Source organism: Podarcis vaucheri (assembly GCF_965113315.1).
Source record: "Podarcis vaucheri genome assembly, chromosome: 1".
In the NCBI taxonomy this organism is placed as follows: Eukaryota; Metazoa; Chordata; class Lepidosauria; order Squamata; family Lacertidae; genus Podarcis; species Podarcis vaucheri.
In genome coordinates this window covers 43,871,600-43,887,717 of record NC_138759.1, presented here as the reverse complement: position 1 = coordinate 43,887,717, position 16,118 = coordinate 43,871,600, and the positions used below count along the sequence as shown (strand labels likewise).

Here is a 16,118-nt window from a genome sequence, read left to right as displayed (position 1 = left end):
ATACTGAATGTTTTAGTTTATGTAAAATATGCAGGGATTTATGTTTTGCAAAATGAGCCATGGAAAGAGAAGAAGGAAAGTCATTGATATTTCAAGGTTGTTTCAATGAATATTCTAAGTTGTAAAACAGAACATTTAATAAAAATTATATATGTTTGTGTGCGCGCGCACACGTGTGTGTCCTTCTTTTCACAGTGTATAACTAAACCACAGAATTCACTCCCTCTTGAAGTAGCGACGGCCACCAATTTGGATGGTTTTAAAAAGGCATTAGACAAATGTGTGGAGAGACGGTTATCAATGACTATTAGCCACAAGACATTTTGGCATCTGAGGTAAAAATAGTGCCCCCTCCCTGCTAAGGAAGAAGGAGTGAGTGAATATCTATATCAGGAACAAGACGGAAATAAATATCTCTCTATCTCTATTGGGCCTGTGAATGCAGCCACCTGAGGTGGTCACCTCACTTTGCCTCATGGGTGGGCCGGCCCTGGGACTACCTCCACTTTCAGAGGATGTAGGCTTATGAATACCTGTTGTTGGGAACCAAGAGTATGGATGTCCCACAGGCATCTGGCTGGCCACTGTGAGAGCAGAATGCTGGACTAAGTGAGCCCTTGACCTGACCCAGCAAGGTTCTTCTTATTTTCTTATATCCTTATATTAATTTAGCATTTCATGCATCCAGATGTCTCCAGACTGTCGCTATTTTGCAGGAGGGATTCAAGAACATACCATAAATTTAGGTTGGAGCAATTAAAGTGTTCTGTTGCCCTAGTGCAACAAATCCACTTTTGAAAAGAAGCAGACTTTTCATGGTTAATACTGATGGGGAAAGTATGGAATGAATGTACAATTAACGGGAAGGCAAATAAACACCCCCACAAAAATGACTGCAGGATGAATGCGCACTGTCATACAACTACCCAGTATACAAATCAGAATAAATGCTGAACAAAAGCAAAATATAGTTTAACCTCTGCATAAGCTTTGTGGAAGCAAATCAAGAGGAATGCTCAATAAACAGGTTGTCTGGAGGAGTCCTGAATCCATGTCAGTTTATTCCACAATAAATCCTTTCGATGTTAGGATGCCACAATCTTTTCCAGGTGAATTTAAGGTTAAGGCTCGCTGCAACCTGGCAGCCCTCCTCAGAGAGACCACATCTAATGCAAGACTTTTGAATGGAAATCTTCCTGGGGGGGGGGACGACTAATTATAGGCAAGATGTGGCAGATCAACTCCTGCATTTTGGAATGTGCAATGCCCATGGATTTCAACATATCCAAACCTTTCTATGTGGTTCCACAAATTCTTCTTTCTCTTCCTATTGGTTAAGACTGTAATTATCTCACAGCAGAAGGGAAACCGAAGAGTTCAGTTATACAAGAGGAAGTAGGTCCGGATTCCCATCACCTGAACACAGGTGGGGAACTAAGCAGTGTGTGTAGGTCAGGGTAGGTTGCAAGCCCAACTTTCCTTCTGAGTTTCAAGATCAGTAGCGCATTTTTTACAGCTAATAAAAGCAGCCACAAGAGTTTATTTGTGCTGCTGCACCTCTCCTAATCTGGCTTGCTTTCCCCCCTCACCCATGTTGAAGTAACATTCAAGTACCTGTCTGTCAGCTTCTGTATGAAGAATTGAGTGGAAACACCATCTTGTCTTTCACCTCAGGCAGCGAAACGTCTTGGACCAGCCCTGAAAAAGAGAGAGGAACTGCAGATGGGGAAAAGGTTTACAGTGACTCCAGAGGAACATTTCTGTGTGAACTGGCCTTTAGGAGCCAAGTGTTATAAAGTGTTCCAGATGGTGATTGGTCTTTTGCTTCTGATTATAGCCAGAGAATGGACAGAGAAACCTCCCTATATTGTTAATGTTGCAATGATTTCCCACAAATAAATGAATCAGCAATATTCAGAGCTGTGCCATAGACTCTTAAAACTGTCTTTGGAGATACAGCCCGATTTTCACTATACTATACAGCTAAAGCATAACAGCTGATCTCTGATTTTAAGATATTTATATTGTTTAGTTTTGTGTATAATTGTTGTAAACCGTTCTGATATATTTGTGTGTGTGTGCAGGATTATGATACTAGGTTTCATAAAAAGTGATTGAATGATGTGTGGCAGTTTCACCCTCATTTTCTCACACTCACAATGGGTAAAATAACACTTTTGCATAAGGGAGGATTTTTATGAATCTCAGTTTGTATATGGAAATCACTTAGATAGCAAGTTGGTGGTTTGAGCAAACCTTCTGTTTGTCGTAGTCAAAAAGGCAAAATGTTTTTGCATGCTTCCTTTCAATGCAGTTTGCTCCTCTCTCACCACAATGTGTTCTGCCAGTGTATTAAACATTGCACTGGAAATATTCCAGGCTACATTCAGGATGGCTTAGACATTAGGCCAGATGAGGCAGCGTGCCTCAGATGGTAGATGATTTTAAAGGGCAACAAACTGTCATGAATTCCTTTTCAAATTACATTTTGTAATTACCATGTGAGTACCAGGTCACACAATTGATATGGATCTGAAGGGCTTGTGCAACTTTTCTGTGATCAGGAAGTGATGGGAAAATTCACTGGAAAGTGTGGGATAGCGCTTGTTCTGATGCAACATCATCTAACCTCCCTACAAACAAATCAGGTTGACTCTTGTTAAATAGCTGGCTTTAGTCTAATCTCTGCAACTAAATCAGGAAGAATGCCTAATAGAAATAGGTTGCCTTAAAGCACACACAGTTCACACTCCAAAATGTGGCCATTTGATAGCTGGGAAAATGCAGTATCACAATAAAAGAAGCACATATGCTAAAACTGGAACAATACAAAGAAGTTACAGATAGGTAGTGGTGCTGGTCTGCCGTAGTCGAAACAAAATAAAAAAATCCTTCCAGTAGCACCTTAGAGACCAACTATGTTTGTTATTGGTATGACCTTTCGTGTGCATGCACACTTTTTCAGATACACTGTTTCAGTCGGTCTCTAAGGTGCTGCTGGAAGGAATTTTTTTAATTCTGTTTTGAATACAGAGAAGATTAGCATTGCCCCTACACTATAAAAGAAGCAGTACCTTTGAGAAATAATAATAATAATAATAATAATAATAATAATAATAATAATAATAATAATAATAATATTTCTATGTCTGGACCCTTGCTACAATGAGCAATACAGGGATTCATAATGCAAAGGTATATCTATCTGCTCAGAAGCAAATCTCATTAAGTTCAATGGGAGTTACTTCCAGGTCACCGGGGTTATGCTTATTCTGTCTGTTAGATATTGTTCATAAACAGGGCCAACCCAACCATTAGGCAGAGCAAGACAGCTGCCTCGGGCAGCAGATTTTGGGTGCCATGGAAAGACAGCAAATGGTTTGCTGCCTAATTTATTATAACTGTATTTTGCTACCATGGAGGAGAGGTGTTTGTGGGATGTTCTACCTCAGATGCTAACATAACTTGGTTGACCTTAGATACTACGCACCTTGACTTTGGGTTGGGGAGGGGGCACCATTTCCTGCTGTGCCACAGGCAGTGAAATGTCTAGCGGTGACCCTGTCCATATAATATTGAAAGCAGAATAGAGAGCCACTTTTAAAAAATTCAGGTGTACATTCTTGTCCATGTGGGCCTCCCATACTCTGAAACATAGTTTTAGCTACCATTCTTTAGTATCATTTGTGAAAAGACTTTGTTTTACCCCAAATAGTTCTCACTGCTAGTGAGATATTTTGGTATCAACAAGTCCCCACCCCACACCCACCCCTAAGTTTCCAGGCGTAGCTGTGTGTGTGTTTGTGTTGTGCAGATAATACCACTCCCTTAGCTTTTTAGGGAGGAAATGTTACCAAAACAACAGCTTTGAAAAGGAACTCTGAAATCCTTCAAGCCCTTTTGAAATACTTTATGAATCAACTGTAAAGTTGAGAGGAGGGAAGCAGAAGCATTTATGAGGAAGTTCATAACAGGAAGCCCTTGCTTGTGGGTTTCTGCAAGGAGCAGCCTGCTAATCGACTCCGCCTGCCCACCCCACATTCTCTGGACTGTTGGCTTCCCAGAGCTCACCTGTTTCTTCTGGAAAGCTGATAATTTGCCATGCAGATCAGCGTCTCTGCTTTCAGTTTGTGGAGCCGTCCTGGTGTTTTCTCTGGCCTATAAAGCATCTCTGGCTCCTGGAGCAACGGAGAGCGTTATGTGAGGAGATCTAGAGAGACAGGAAGGAGGCAGCTGAGAACAAGAGTCCTACGAGTCAGGATCTGAATGCCAAGATGTCAGTGCTTACCCCTATTTTGACTCCCCCTGAGGTGAAGGAGTACATGTCCAGAGGTGAACGCTTTATCAAGTGGGATGATGTGAGTACCGTGGGTTTTAATTCACCCTGGTTTGGGGCTCTTGAGAAGCAGAAGTGGAAGGGTTCTAGACATAGCTACCCAACTATGTGAGTGAGTAAATCTCTCCTTCTGTGGTTGAGGGCAATAAATGAATGTTTGCATGTGGTAAGATTTAGGGGGAAGCAATGAGTGATGAGTAAAAAAGAGGAAAACTATGCAAAGTAATTATAAAGTTGTGGTGGGCCCACTCCTGCATTTTTATTGTGCATATGAGATATCATTATTATTATTATTATTATTATTATTATTATTATTATTATTATTATTATTATATTCCAGCCATCCTATGGAAGGCACTGCTATGAAGTGTGGAGGAATAGTATCTATCATCTATCTATCTATCTATCTATCATCTATCTATCTATCTATCTATCTATCTATCTATATTTATTTATCTATCATCTTCTTCATTTAATATCTATCATCTTCTTCATTCTTCAAGCTTAACCTGTTGACTACCCAAAGTAAAGCATATATCAAATAAATAACTATAAATATAACAGCATTGAACAAAGAGCAACAGGCCATGTTCATACGAAAGAGCTGATCACCAGCCAGTCAAAACAAATGTAAGTTTTGACAGTTCTGTAAATAACAAGTGATAAACGTGAATCTGCCCTGGGAAGAATCACATTAAAGAGGCCGCGGTTCTGCAAGTTCATCCAATTATCTGTGAGATCTTTCAAAAGTAAGTCAACCACAGTCTTCATATACGCTGCGTTATCTGGCACAAATGACAAATTCACCATGTTGATCTATGATTAATATCAGTCTTTGAGTGAATAGGAAACAACTGCATGTTTCAAATGAAGAATATTGGCAAATACAGAGGCCAGTGTGGTTCTTCCGCAGGTCCATGTACTCTGCAGCATCTCATAACCTTTGTGCAGAAAGCGACATGATGTGGGGATGTTATTGTGCCACTTTATGTGCAGTAAGCCTAGCATGCTTTGGTGATGTCCCCAAACTATGAAAGGTCTTTAACAGAGGGTTAGATAAATTCATGGAGGAGAAGGCCATCAACGGGTTTCCACTATCAAAGGCAGTACAGTGGTACCTCGGGTTACATACACTTCAGGTTACAGACTCTGCTAACCCAGAAATAGTGCTTCAGGTTAAGAACTTTGCTTCAGGATGAGAACAGAAATCATGCTCTAGTGGCGCAGCGGCAGCAGGAGGCCCCATTAGCTAAAGTGGTGCTTCAGGTTAAGAACTGTTTCAGGTTAAGAACGGACCTCCGGAACGAATTAAGTACTTAACCTGAGGTACCACTGAATACCAGTTGCTGGAATCACTGGTGGGGAGAGTTATCTTGTGCTCACATCCAGCTTACATGCTTCCAACAGGTATCTGGTCGGCCACTGTAAGAACAGGATGCTGGACTAGACGGACCACTGGCTTCTTCCAGCAGGCTCATCTTCTGTCCTTTTGGAGGCCTCCAGTTTGGCACCGGGGTGATTGCATCATTAACCTGTGTTTCCTTTAGAGCAGGGTTGGTGAACCTCCGGTCCAGGGGCCAAATATGGCCCTGCAGCCATCTGTTTTTGGCCCTTAGGTCTCTCACCAGCTAGCCCCACAAACTTCACTGGACCTACTGCGCATTCCAGTGTTTTTGGCCTGGCTGGAATGTGTCCTTAAACTCTAACAATGCCTCTTGCTTATCTGGATAGAAGATACAGAGAGGCATGGAGAACGTGTAGAAATATACAGAGGCAAAGTTTACATCCATCGCTCCACTCCCTTTTGCCTCTGGTCCCACCCACCATTATCATGTGGCCCTCTGGAGGAAGCAAAGTAGGAAATGTGGCCCTTGTGCCGAAAATGCTTCCCTGCCCCTGCTTTTAGGGCTTCAGCTGTATTGAATATTGTCCCGCATTGGTGACAATATTCATTCCCTGTTTTGGAATTCAGGTCAAACCAGAAAAATGTTTCACCATTGTGCTTTGATGCCCAAATGCACTCCTTCCTGTTTTGTTTTGGTGTTTGTTTGTTTGTTTGTTTTTTAAAACTGGTGTAGATTATATGGGTTCACGTATGTTAATTGGGACGCGGGTGGCGCTGTGGGTTAAACCACAGAGCCTAGGACCTGTTGATCGAAAGGTCGGCGGTTCGAATCCCCGCGGCGGGGTGAGCTTCCTTCGTTTGGTCCCAGCTCCTGCCCACCTAGCAGTTCGAAAGCACCCCTAAGTGCAAGTAGATAAATAGGGACCGCTTTCTAGCGGGAAGGTAAACGGCGTTTCCGTGTGCGGCGCTGGTGCTGGCTCGCGAGATGCAGCTTCGTCACACTGGCCACGTGACCTGGAAGTGTCTTCGGACAGCGCTGGCTCCCGGCCTCTTGAGTGAGATGAGCGCGCAACCCTAGAGTCGGTCATGACTGGCCCTGACGGGCAGGGGTACCTTTACCTTTACTTTTACTATGTTAATTAAGGAGATACCTTTGGATGACGTTAACTAATTATAGAGGGTTTTTTAAAAAAAGTTATTGAGGACCTTTATATTATCATTGGGGACGCGGGTGGCACTGTGGTTTAAACCACTGTGCCGCTTGGACTTGCCGATCGGAAGATTGGCAGTTTGAGGCCCCGCGACGGGGTGAGCTCCTCTTGTTCAGTCCCAGCTCCTGCCAACCTAGCAGTTCGAAAGCGTGCAGTGCAAGTAGATAAATAGGTACCGCTCTAGCGGGAAGGTAAATGGCATTTCTGTGCGCTGCTCTGGCTTTTCCAGAAGCGGCTTAGTCATGCTGGTCATATGACCCGGAAAAACTGCGGAAGCACACAAACGCCGGCTCCCTCGGCCTGTAAAACGAGATGAGCACAGCAACCCCAGAGTCATTCGCGACTGGACTTAACTGTCAGGGGTCCCTTTACATTTTATATTATCATTGCTCTTGAATTCTCAAGCAGAAGTTTCTTATTAACAGTGTAATATCCCAAGCCACTGTGGGTGGCAAAATCCAGAGGCAGGAGTGTAGCACACAATGCTTGCACTATTTGATAGCTTTTCCTTCAGCAGCCTTTCCAGCTCGGATGCTAAAGTGCTGAATCAGTCATGGAGGAATCTATCACCTGGCTGCCCCCTCAGGTAACAGCTGTGTCGGTTGTTACTGTCAACTGACTCAGCAGCCACAAGTTTTCTGTAAGTGGTGATACTGTATGTCACTTGGAGATAGACCATGTAACTATGGCTTTAATGGTGAAACAGAAAGCTCTTAAGAGCAGGCTTCATCATGGTCTTCATTCTGTGTGGTGCGGTGCAGCTCAGTACATCTGAGTGTCATAGATATTTTAAGAACTAAAACCAGCTCAGAGTCTTGTATGATGCAGAACAAGACTGATTACACAAAACAAGGAGGGCACAGCCGTCACCTCTATCATATTAATTTCCACTCCTTCCCCATTTCCAAATCAAGATGTTTGCTGTCAAAGACAACCAAATGCTGACTGAGAAGTTAGTTTAAACAAATACAATAAAACTGCAAAAACAAAGCAGTAAAACCACAGAAAACAGAAGCTGCAGCAAATCTACCCCACTAAAAGTCCCACGAATTGGATTAAGACTTCAGGATCTCTTCTTTTAGACAAGTGTGACATTTTGGCTTCCACTTTCTCCTCCAGATGCTCTGGAGATGAATAAAAGGGAATTGTAGCCAAGGTAGCAGCTCATTCACATCAGATCTGGAGAAGAAAGTGGAAGTCATTATTACGTAGTGAAATTAGCAACTAATAAACACCTTAAAAAAAATAGCCACTTCAATTTTGGAATCCAGAACAAACTTTTTCTGAAGTTCTGTCCCATGCTTTAAAACCCTCAACCCCAATCTCTCTCTCTCCCCCCCCCCCAATCTCTCTCTCTCCTCTCTGAAAATCCCACTAATGAAGAAAGTGGGGCAGCAGAATGGGCAGGAATAAGGGCAGCACAAGAATTCCACTCAGCTGTAGAAAAGTTTGTACTGATTTAATGTGGGATACATTCCTCTATTTACCATACAGCAATTCCTAAATATATGTGGATAGAAGTCAACTTAAATGATAGCATAGGGGAAAACCTTAAATCAATCATAATCATAACCATAATAATAGCAACTAACATGGAGTCATCCAGATGTTGATGGACTCCAGCTCCCATCATCGCTTGCCATTGACCACACTGTCTGGGGCTGATGGGAGTTGCAGTCCAACAGGCAGGCCCAGACAGAGGGGGAGCCATATGGGCCACTTGGCCCGGGCCTCCGATTCCAAAGGGGGCCTCTGTCAGCATATTCACAATTGCAGGGGGTGCACTGGGGCAAATGCGGAGGCGCGGGGGGGGGGGCACATTATCTACCTGGGCCAGACCTCTGCCTGGCTCTGCAAGGCCCTGCCAACAGGTAAAATGTTGGCATCCCCTACCCTAAATGTATGTCATCCAGCCCACCTCATGCAGCTGAAGTGACATTTCCTCTCTCTCACAGAAATATTAGAACACATAAATGACAGTTTCTGAGCTATTTACTGTACTGCCTTCGTTGTTTTATTTTACTGTATAACTTGTTTTGATGCACTCGAGTGCAAAAAGGTGACTAATAAATACAAATAACAAACAAACCTATTTTTCTGGTTTTGTCAGGATACAGCAAGTGCCTCTCCTGTGATTCTGCGGGTAGATCCAAAGGGCTTTTATCTCTATTGGACTTTGCAGAGTAAGGTAAGTCCTGATCCTCAGTCTTTAATTGGAGATCTTTACAATACTTTAGTTTATGGTTGCCATTAATTTTGATTTTAATTAATTCTTATGATGTTTTTATATTGTTGCACTTTTTTAGTGTTGTTAGCCGCCCTGAGCCCGGCTTCGGCTGGGGAGGGCGGGATATAAATAAAAATTTATTATTATTATTATTATTATTATTATTATGTTGATGTCAAAAGATACCAGAGTCATAGAATCATAGAATTATAGAGTGTCATCATCTAGTCCAACCCCCTTCAATGCAGGAATCTCAACTGAAGCATTCATGACACATGACCATCCAACCTCAGCTTAGAAATTTCTAAGGAAGAAGAGTCCACTATCTTCCGAGGGAGACTGTTCCACTGTCAAACAGCTCTTACTATCAGAAAGTTCTTCCTTAAGTTAGTTGGAAACTCCTTTCTTGTAACTTGAATCCATTGATTTGGGTCCTCTGGAGCCATAGAAAACAAGCTTGTTCCTTTGGCCCTTTAGATATTTGAAGATGGTCCCCATATCTCCTGTTAGTCTCCTCTTATTCATGTTAAATATACCCAGCTCCCTCAACTATTCCTCATAAGACTTAGTTTCCAGACCCTTGATCATCTTGCTTGCCCTCCTCTGCATACGTTCCAACTAGTCAGCATCCTTCTTAAATTGTGGTGCCCAGAATTGGACATAGTATTCCAGGTGTGGTCTGACCAAGGCAGAATAGAGCGGTACTATTACTTCCCTTGACCTCGACACTATATTTCTGTTGATGCAGCCTAGAATACCATTAGCTCCCCCCGCCCCCGGCTGCTTCACACTGTTAACTCATGTTAAGCGTGTGGTCTTCCTAGATCCTTTTTCACATGTACTACCGGCAAACCAGGTGTCCCCCATCTTACATTGGTGCAGGTGATTATTCCTGCCTAAGTGTAGAACCTTTCATTTGTCGCTATTGAAATTCATTTTGTTAGTTTGGGCCTGGTTCTCCAATCTGTAAAGGTAATCTTAGATCCCGACTCTGTCTTCTGCAGCATTAGCTACCCTCTTAGTTTGATGTCATCTGAAAATTTGATGAGCATCCCCTGAAATCCTTTATCCATGTAGTTTATAAAGCTGTTGAACAACAACAGGCCCAGGGCTGAACCCTGCTTGTCACTCCTCTCCCCACCCACCCCAGGATGATGAGGAACCATTAGTTCTCTTTGGGTTTGAGTCTTTGAAGGGCAAAGCACATAGGTCCCATCTATGAAGCTCCCATCTCCTAAATCAGACCATTCCGTCAAACTATCTAACCCAGTCCCAGACATCTTCTCTGATTTAGGGGGCAAACTATGTCTTAAATGCAAATGTGTGAAGCACACAGCCCTTATGCCTCACCTTTTTCTGAAGGAGAGCAGCTTTGAGAGGAACCCATTGTGAGTGATGAAGCAAGAAGTGGGGAGAAGGTGAAGATGCGCTTACTTTTTTCTCTGCTGGCTCTATCTCAGTAGTAAAGCATCTGCTTTGCATGGACAAGGTCTCAAGTTCAGTTCCCGGCATCTCAAGATAAGACAGGGAGAGACCCCTGTCTGGAACCCTAGAGAGTCACTGCGAGTCAGTGTAGGTGACCCTGGGGTAGATGGACGAACAATCTGACTCTTTGTGAGGCAGCTGCTTCCTACGCAGCTGTGGTTTTCAACTCCAGGTCCATTCATGTGGGGTTCTAAGCAAATGTTTGCACCTATGGTTGGGGGAGACAGCTTGGTGGCAGAAGAAAAATGGGAATGATGCCCTTTAGTCTAACTCGGGCTCTTCTTGGAGGCTTCAGAAAAAGCAGCCATAGCATTACACCTATCTTTGCATCATGCAAAGTTTTGAACTTATGACGGAGGTCCGTGACCCAGTTCTGCTCTTTGACATCCTTTTACCTGGAGATACCAGGCACCCAACTTCTGCATGTAAGGAGGCTGTTCTGCTGCTGAGCTCTGGCCCCTCTCAAGCTAGAAGGGCATTAATTATATTTGCTGACTGACCAGCATGTGCATCTGGGGAATTCTGGAGAAAAGCAGTGAGTCAATGGAGAGCGGAAACTAGAAAGCTAACTATTTTATTTATGGAGTTGCTTCGTGGGAAGTGATGATGATGATTTTATTCTTAATTGTGTGAGAACATTTTTTTTCTCATGCAGTAGTGTTCTAAAATATTAGACATAGGTCATTTTTTAAAATCCTATATTAAATGCATGAATATTTTAAATATGTTTATTTGTAATGGTGTGTTGTTTCACCACGTTGGTGTTAGCTGTCCTGGACTCTCTTGGGTGGAAGGGCAGAATAGAAATGTAACTATTGTTACATTGAATACCCCATGCCTGTTGACCACTTCTTTCTACTGCAGGCAACCTCCAAACTCACTTTTTCTCTCAACCTTATACATCATCTATGATGTGCCTCTAAGCCTCATAGGAAGCTGGCAGGCCAAGTCAGCTAGAAGCTTTGTCTACCCTGACTGGCTGAAAACTTTCCTATCAGCTGTTACCTGATCTTTTCTAACTGGAGGTGCCAAGGATGGAACTTGGGACTTTCTGAGTACAAACCACGTGCTCTTTCATTGAGCCACACTTCCTCACTTGGAAGGGACATCACAGACATTAATTCTGCACTTAACCTTTCTGATGCTCTTAATCTTTTGCTCCTGATTTGCATGGAATTGAACATGCAGGGGGTAGAAAACACAAAGTACTTGTGCATCCTGTTCTCCAGTATCTCTGTCACGGCTGGAGGTGCTACGTATTCTTTAGGCATCCTCTTAGTCTCAGTTTCTCTTTGACACATCCAATTTAGCTCTCCCAAAGAGCCACTTCCCACTGTCACTTGGCCAAAGCATGTACTTGTTGTTCATTGCTTGTGTAAAAGTTGGGACTTATAGAAGCACTAGGTTGACTTACATGGAGAGATGCCTTGAAGATTTGAGACTGGGGTAGATTTGTCCTGCAGATTTGGCAAAACAGAGAAAAGAAGGAACATAAGAACATAACGAGGGCCTGCTGGGTTAGGCCAATGTCTCATGGCATCTAGTGTGCTGTTCTCACAGTTGCCAACCAAATGCATATGGGGAGCTTGAAAACTTGCCATGGGTTTCTGGAATTTTGGTATGTGGATACCAAATGGATCACAGAATTGTTGAGTTGGAAAGGATCTTGAGTGTCTAGTCCAATCCCCTGCAATGCAGAAATCTCAACTAGATCACACATGACTGGTGACCATTCAACCTCTGCTTCAAAACATCCACCTTCTAAGAGAGACCATTCTACTGTCAAATAGCTCTTACTGTCAGAAAGTTCTTCTGAATGTTTAGGCAGAAGCTCCTTTCTTGTAACTTGAAGCCACTGGTCCTGTAGCTTGAGGACCTACCCTCTGGAGCAGGAGAAAACAAGCTTGCACCATCTTCCATGTGACACCCCTTTAGATATTTGAAGATGGCTTTCATATCTCCTCTCAGTCTCATCCATTCCAAACTCCCTCAACCGCTCCTCATAAGGCTTGGTTTCCAGACCCTTGATCATCTTGGTCACCCTTCTGTGCACCGATCCCAGCTTGTCAATATCCTTAAACTGTGGCACCCAGAACTGGACTCCAGTTGTAGTCTGACCGAGGTAGAATAGTGTGGTACTACTTCTCTTTGGACACAATACTAGCTGAAACCATGGCTTAGAACCTGTGAGCACAGAAGCAGCATGAAGAGGAACAATCAGCTGCAATTCTAGCTCCATACACCAGCGCACTCCACATTTATTCCCAAACCAGTTAGGCTTAACTGGGGCTCCAAGTGATATGCATGAACCAGCCAGGTGTAAGGATGTTTGGTAAGTGGAGCAATAATACACATGAAAAGGAAGGCCATTTGTTTCCTTCTCCTCCATGAAAACTGAAAACGCAGTGAGATAGAGCAGGCCAGCGAGGACTGAGAGCCTCTGATCGTTTAGTTCTGCTTTCTAGTTAAGTATGATACTGTGGTTTGGGGCTGCTTCCTTCTCTTAATCACAGGAGTAACTGAAGCTTGAGAATAAGACAATAGCAGTAACTATGCACAGTAACTATGTCAAGAGGTTGACAATTTGTCAGGTTTCACTTCCTCTTGGAAGACTAGAAGTGGTAGAAGTCCAACAGCAGGGATCATTCAGTTTGTAACGTAAGGGCTAACTCTGCTATCAATAGGTCTGCTAACCAGATAGGGTGGCGGAGGTTTCGTTTGGCAACAAGGCAGAGTGGCATGATGTTTGCTGAGTCACCTCATGCCCTGATTGGCTATGTAGCCCTGAGGGAGCTATGTACAAGGCCTTAACTAAGAAAGGCAAAGCTTCTCTGTTTCTTTCTCCTCAAACTATACACTGCTTTCATTCAATTTTGCTCTGCAATGTGTTCTCAGGACATTTCTCTCTGAAATCTGTCTGCATTACAGTAGTACCTCGGGTTAAGTACTTAATTCGTTCTGGAGGTCCGTACTTAACCTGAAACTGTTCTTAACCTGAAGCACCACTTTAGCTAATGGGGCCTCCTGCTGCCGCCGCACCGCCGGAGCACGATTTCTGTTCTCAACCTGAAGCAAAGTTCTTAACCTGAAGCACTATTTCTGGGTTAGCGGAGTATGTAACCTGAAGCGTATGTAACCTGAGGTACCACTGTATTTAAGTGACTTTACTGACAATAAGAAAATCCCAGGTGGATCAAACGACACACACATCTAGCCCAGTGCCCTTGTTTCCACAGTGGCCAACCAGATGTTTCTAGGGAGACCACAAGCAAGGCATGAATACAATAGCTGTTGCTCCCAAGGAAGTGATATTCAGAGATATAATTGAATTTGGACCTGGAAACTCCATTCACTTATCATGGCCAATAATCACTGATAGTTATGCCTTCAAACGTTTGTCTAGAATAACATGTCACACTAAATTGAGACATTTACCTTGTAATCATGTCAAGTCCCACCCTTAACATGCTTAATAAACTACAGTCATACACTTAACAAACTACAGCACCCAGAATTCTTTGGGGGGGAGCCATGAGTGGTATCATAGCACTTTGAATGTGTGATGTCAATCTGGCCAGTGTTCTCCACCACACCTGAGGGGAGCTGGCTAGCTTAGGGGTACAGGGCAGGCCACATGTTGCACACAAAGCTCTGACCTCCTGACACCTGGTTGCTGCTTACTCACGGCTCTGCCAGGTACTAGTTTCCTGCAGTATAGGGACCCTTTAAGTTAGGGATGAGTTTTCTAGAGAGTGAAGCGGGGCCTCTTGCACTCTGCTGCATGTAGTTGCTGGCAGATAGCTCACTAATTTGTCAACAGAAGAGATGGGCTTGTCTGAGGGTAGTGATAACTCAGGTGTCTCATTTGCCTGGAAAATTCAGTAGTCTTATGATTAGAATACTAAGCAAAATAAACAAATATGGGAGTAGGATGGTGGTTTGTTTAATTCCACACTGGGAGAGGCCAGTGGCAGGCTGGTTTCCCACTTGCGAAAAGAGCTTGTAAACAAAGGTGAGCTCAAATGCTGTTGGGCAAGCTAACAAACGGTCCAGTTCCGAAGCCAGTTTTTGTACAAGAGGGTGTGTGAGACTTTTTGTACAAATGTATAGCAGTGTACAAAAAGTTCCGTTAGAATGGTTTATCCATGTAGTTCTTTTGGGGATATGAATTCTATTCCTATCCATTTTAAGTTGTTGCCAGAAAGGGTACACAAAAATGTAACATTTACACTTGTTTGCCATCAGATTCCATGGGATCTTGCATCCTGTGAGATGCCAGATTTTGAGTGGTGAAGTTACTGGGCAGTGGGGTGATTAACTTTCTCCTCCCCGTTATTTTCTCTCTCCAAATGACACACCTCCTGCTGCTTCCCCCTTCTAAGTTTTTCTTCCAGAATGAATGAAGTGAGCAATCGGGAGTGTGGAAATGGCCAGCAGGGAAAGGGTTACACCCACCCACCCCTTCTCTGCTCACAAATTGAAGCGGCTTTGAAGTTAAATAATAATAATCAGAGCTGAGGCATGCAATATGCCATTTGGCCTGAATCAGCAAATGAGAATTGAGATGTTCTTGGAAATTTGCTTGTCAGCATTTGAAAATACAAACAAGGGAGTTTTAGGCTTCTTGGACTCCCTGCTGTTATACCCCATTATGAAAGTAAAAACCAAACAAAAAAGATCTGCATTGATGCAGATCAGTGGTGTGTTACATTAAAGCTTCCATCATTTGACTGCTGTTGCTAAGCAGTAACCAGGGGAGGGGGTCATGCCCATGCTGATGGGTGCTAATGCCGCTGAGAGCCAGCAGACTTTGAAGGTTAGAAAGTGCAAGTACAAGAAGGAGAAGGAGATGTGCAAAGCTACCGTATTGTGTGAGTTGCCCTGATCACTGTATATGCAGTGTAGCGTGAACCAATGATGTCATCAGAATGCGTCCTCAGCGGGTTAAAGACCTCTGCAGACGCAAATTCTCCCAGCAAGCTCCTTTCAGATAAACTAACCCAGTGGCTCATAACACTGCATGGAAAATGCAATGGAGGGTGGAAAATGCAGTGGTCAGATTACTGACTCGGGTTCCGTTTAGATCTCTCATGTTTTAAAGCACCTGTATGGGTTGGCAGTTTGTTTCTAGGCCCAATTCAAAGGGCAAACATTAGTATGTGATACACAAAAGAAGACAGCTAGTGAAAGATCCAGTTGCCATTTGAGTATAATACACAAACGTTTCAGAACGTCCCCAATATTTCCACAGAATACTCATGTGAGAGTCTCTGTAGTAGTTAAAGCTAAGAAGAATTCTAATTTTCTGAGAAGATACCTTGCATTTTATATAACACAGAATCCTAATATCAAAGTGATACTGAGCTAGCTGTTATGATTTGGACATTACCAATTACTGCTTAGTAGTGGTAACATTCTCTGGGCCTGCCCCTAATGGAATCTGTTGAAAAATGGGTAATGTTTAATGCATGCTGTTTTGTACATTAGAAGATGTGATTAGGCTGCTGAGTAATG

General features: G+C 43.2%; 1 protein-coding gene across 3 annotated transcripts in view; it reads left to right on the top strand.

Moving 5' to 3' along the window:
* Window positions 1-3,985: 3,985 nt before the first annotated feature.
* PLCB2 (phospholipase C beta 2) overlaps window positions 3,986-16,118 on the top strand; it is a 52,476-nt gene continuing 40,343 nt past the window's right edge. For 2 of the 3 annotated variants that reach the window (XM_082239408.1, XM_082239410.1), the window contains exons 1-2: window positions 3,986-4,358; window positions 9,003-9,080. In XM_082239408.1, the coding sequence (XP_082095534.1) occupies window positions 4,275-4,358; window positions 9,003-9,080 (162 nt within the window). In that variant the 5' untranslated portion in view covers window positions 3,986-4,274. Of the gene's footprint in view, window positions 4,359-9,002; window positions 9,081-15,558; window positions 15,659-16,118 lie in introns of those variants that run through there. The other variant, XM_082239409.1, reaches the window with a different exon arrangement.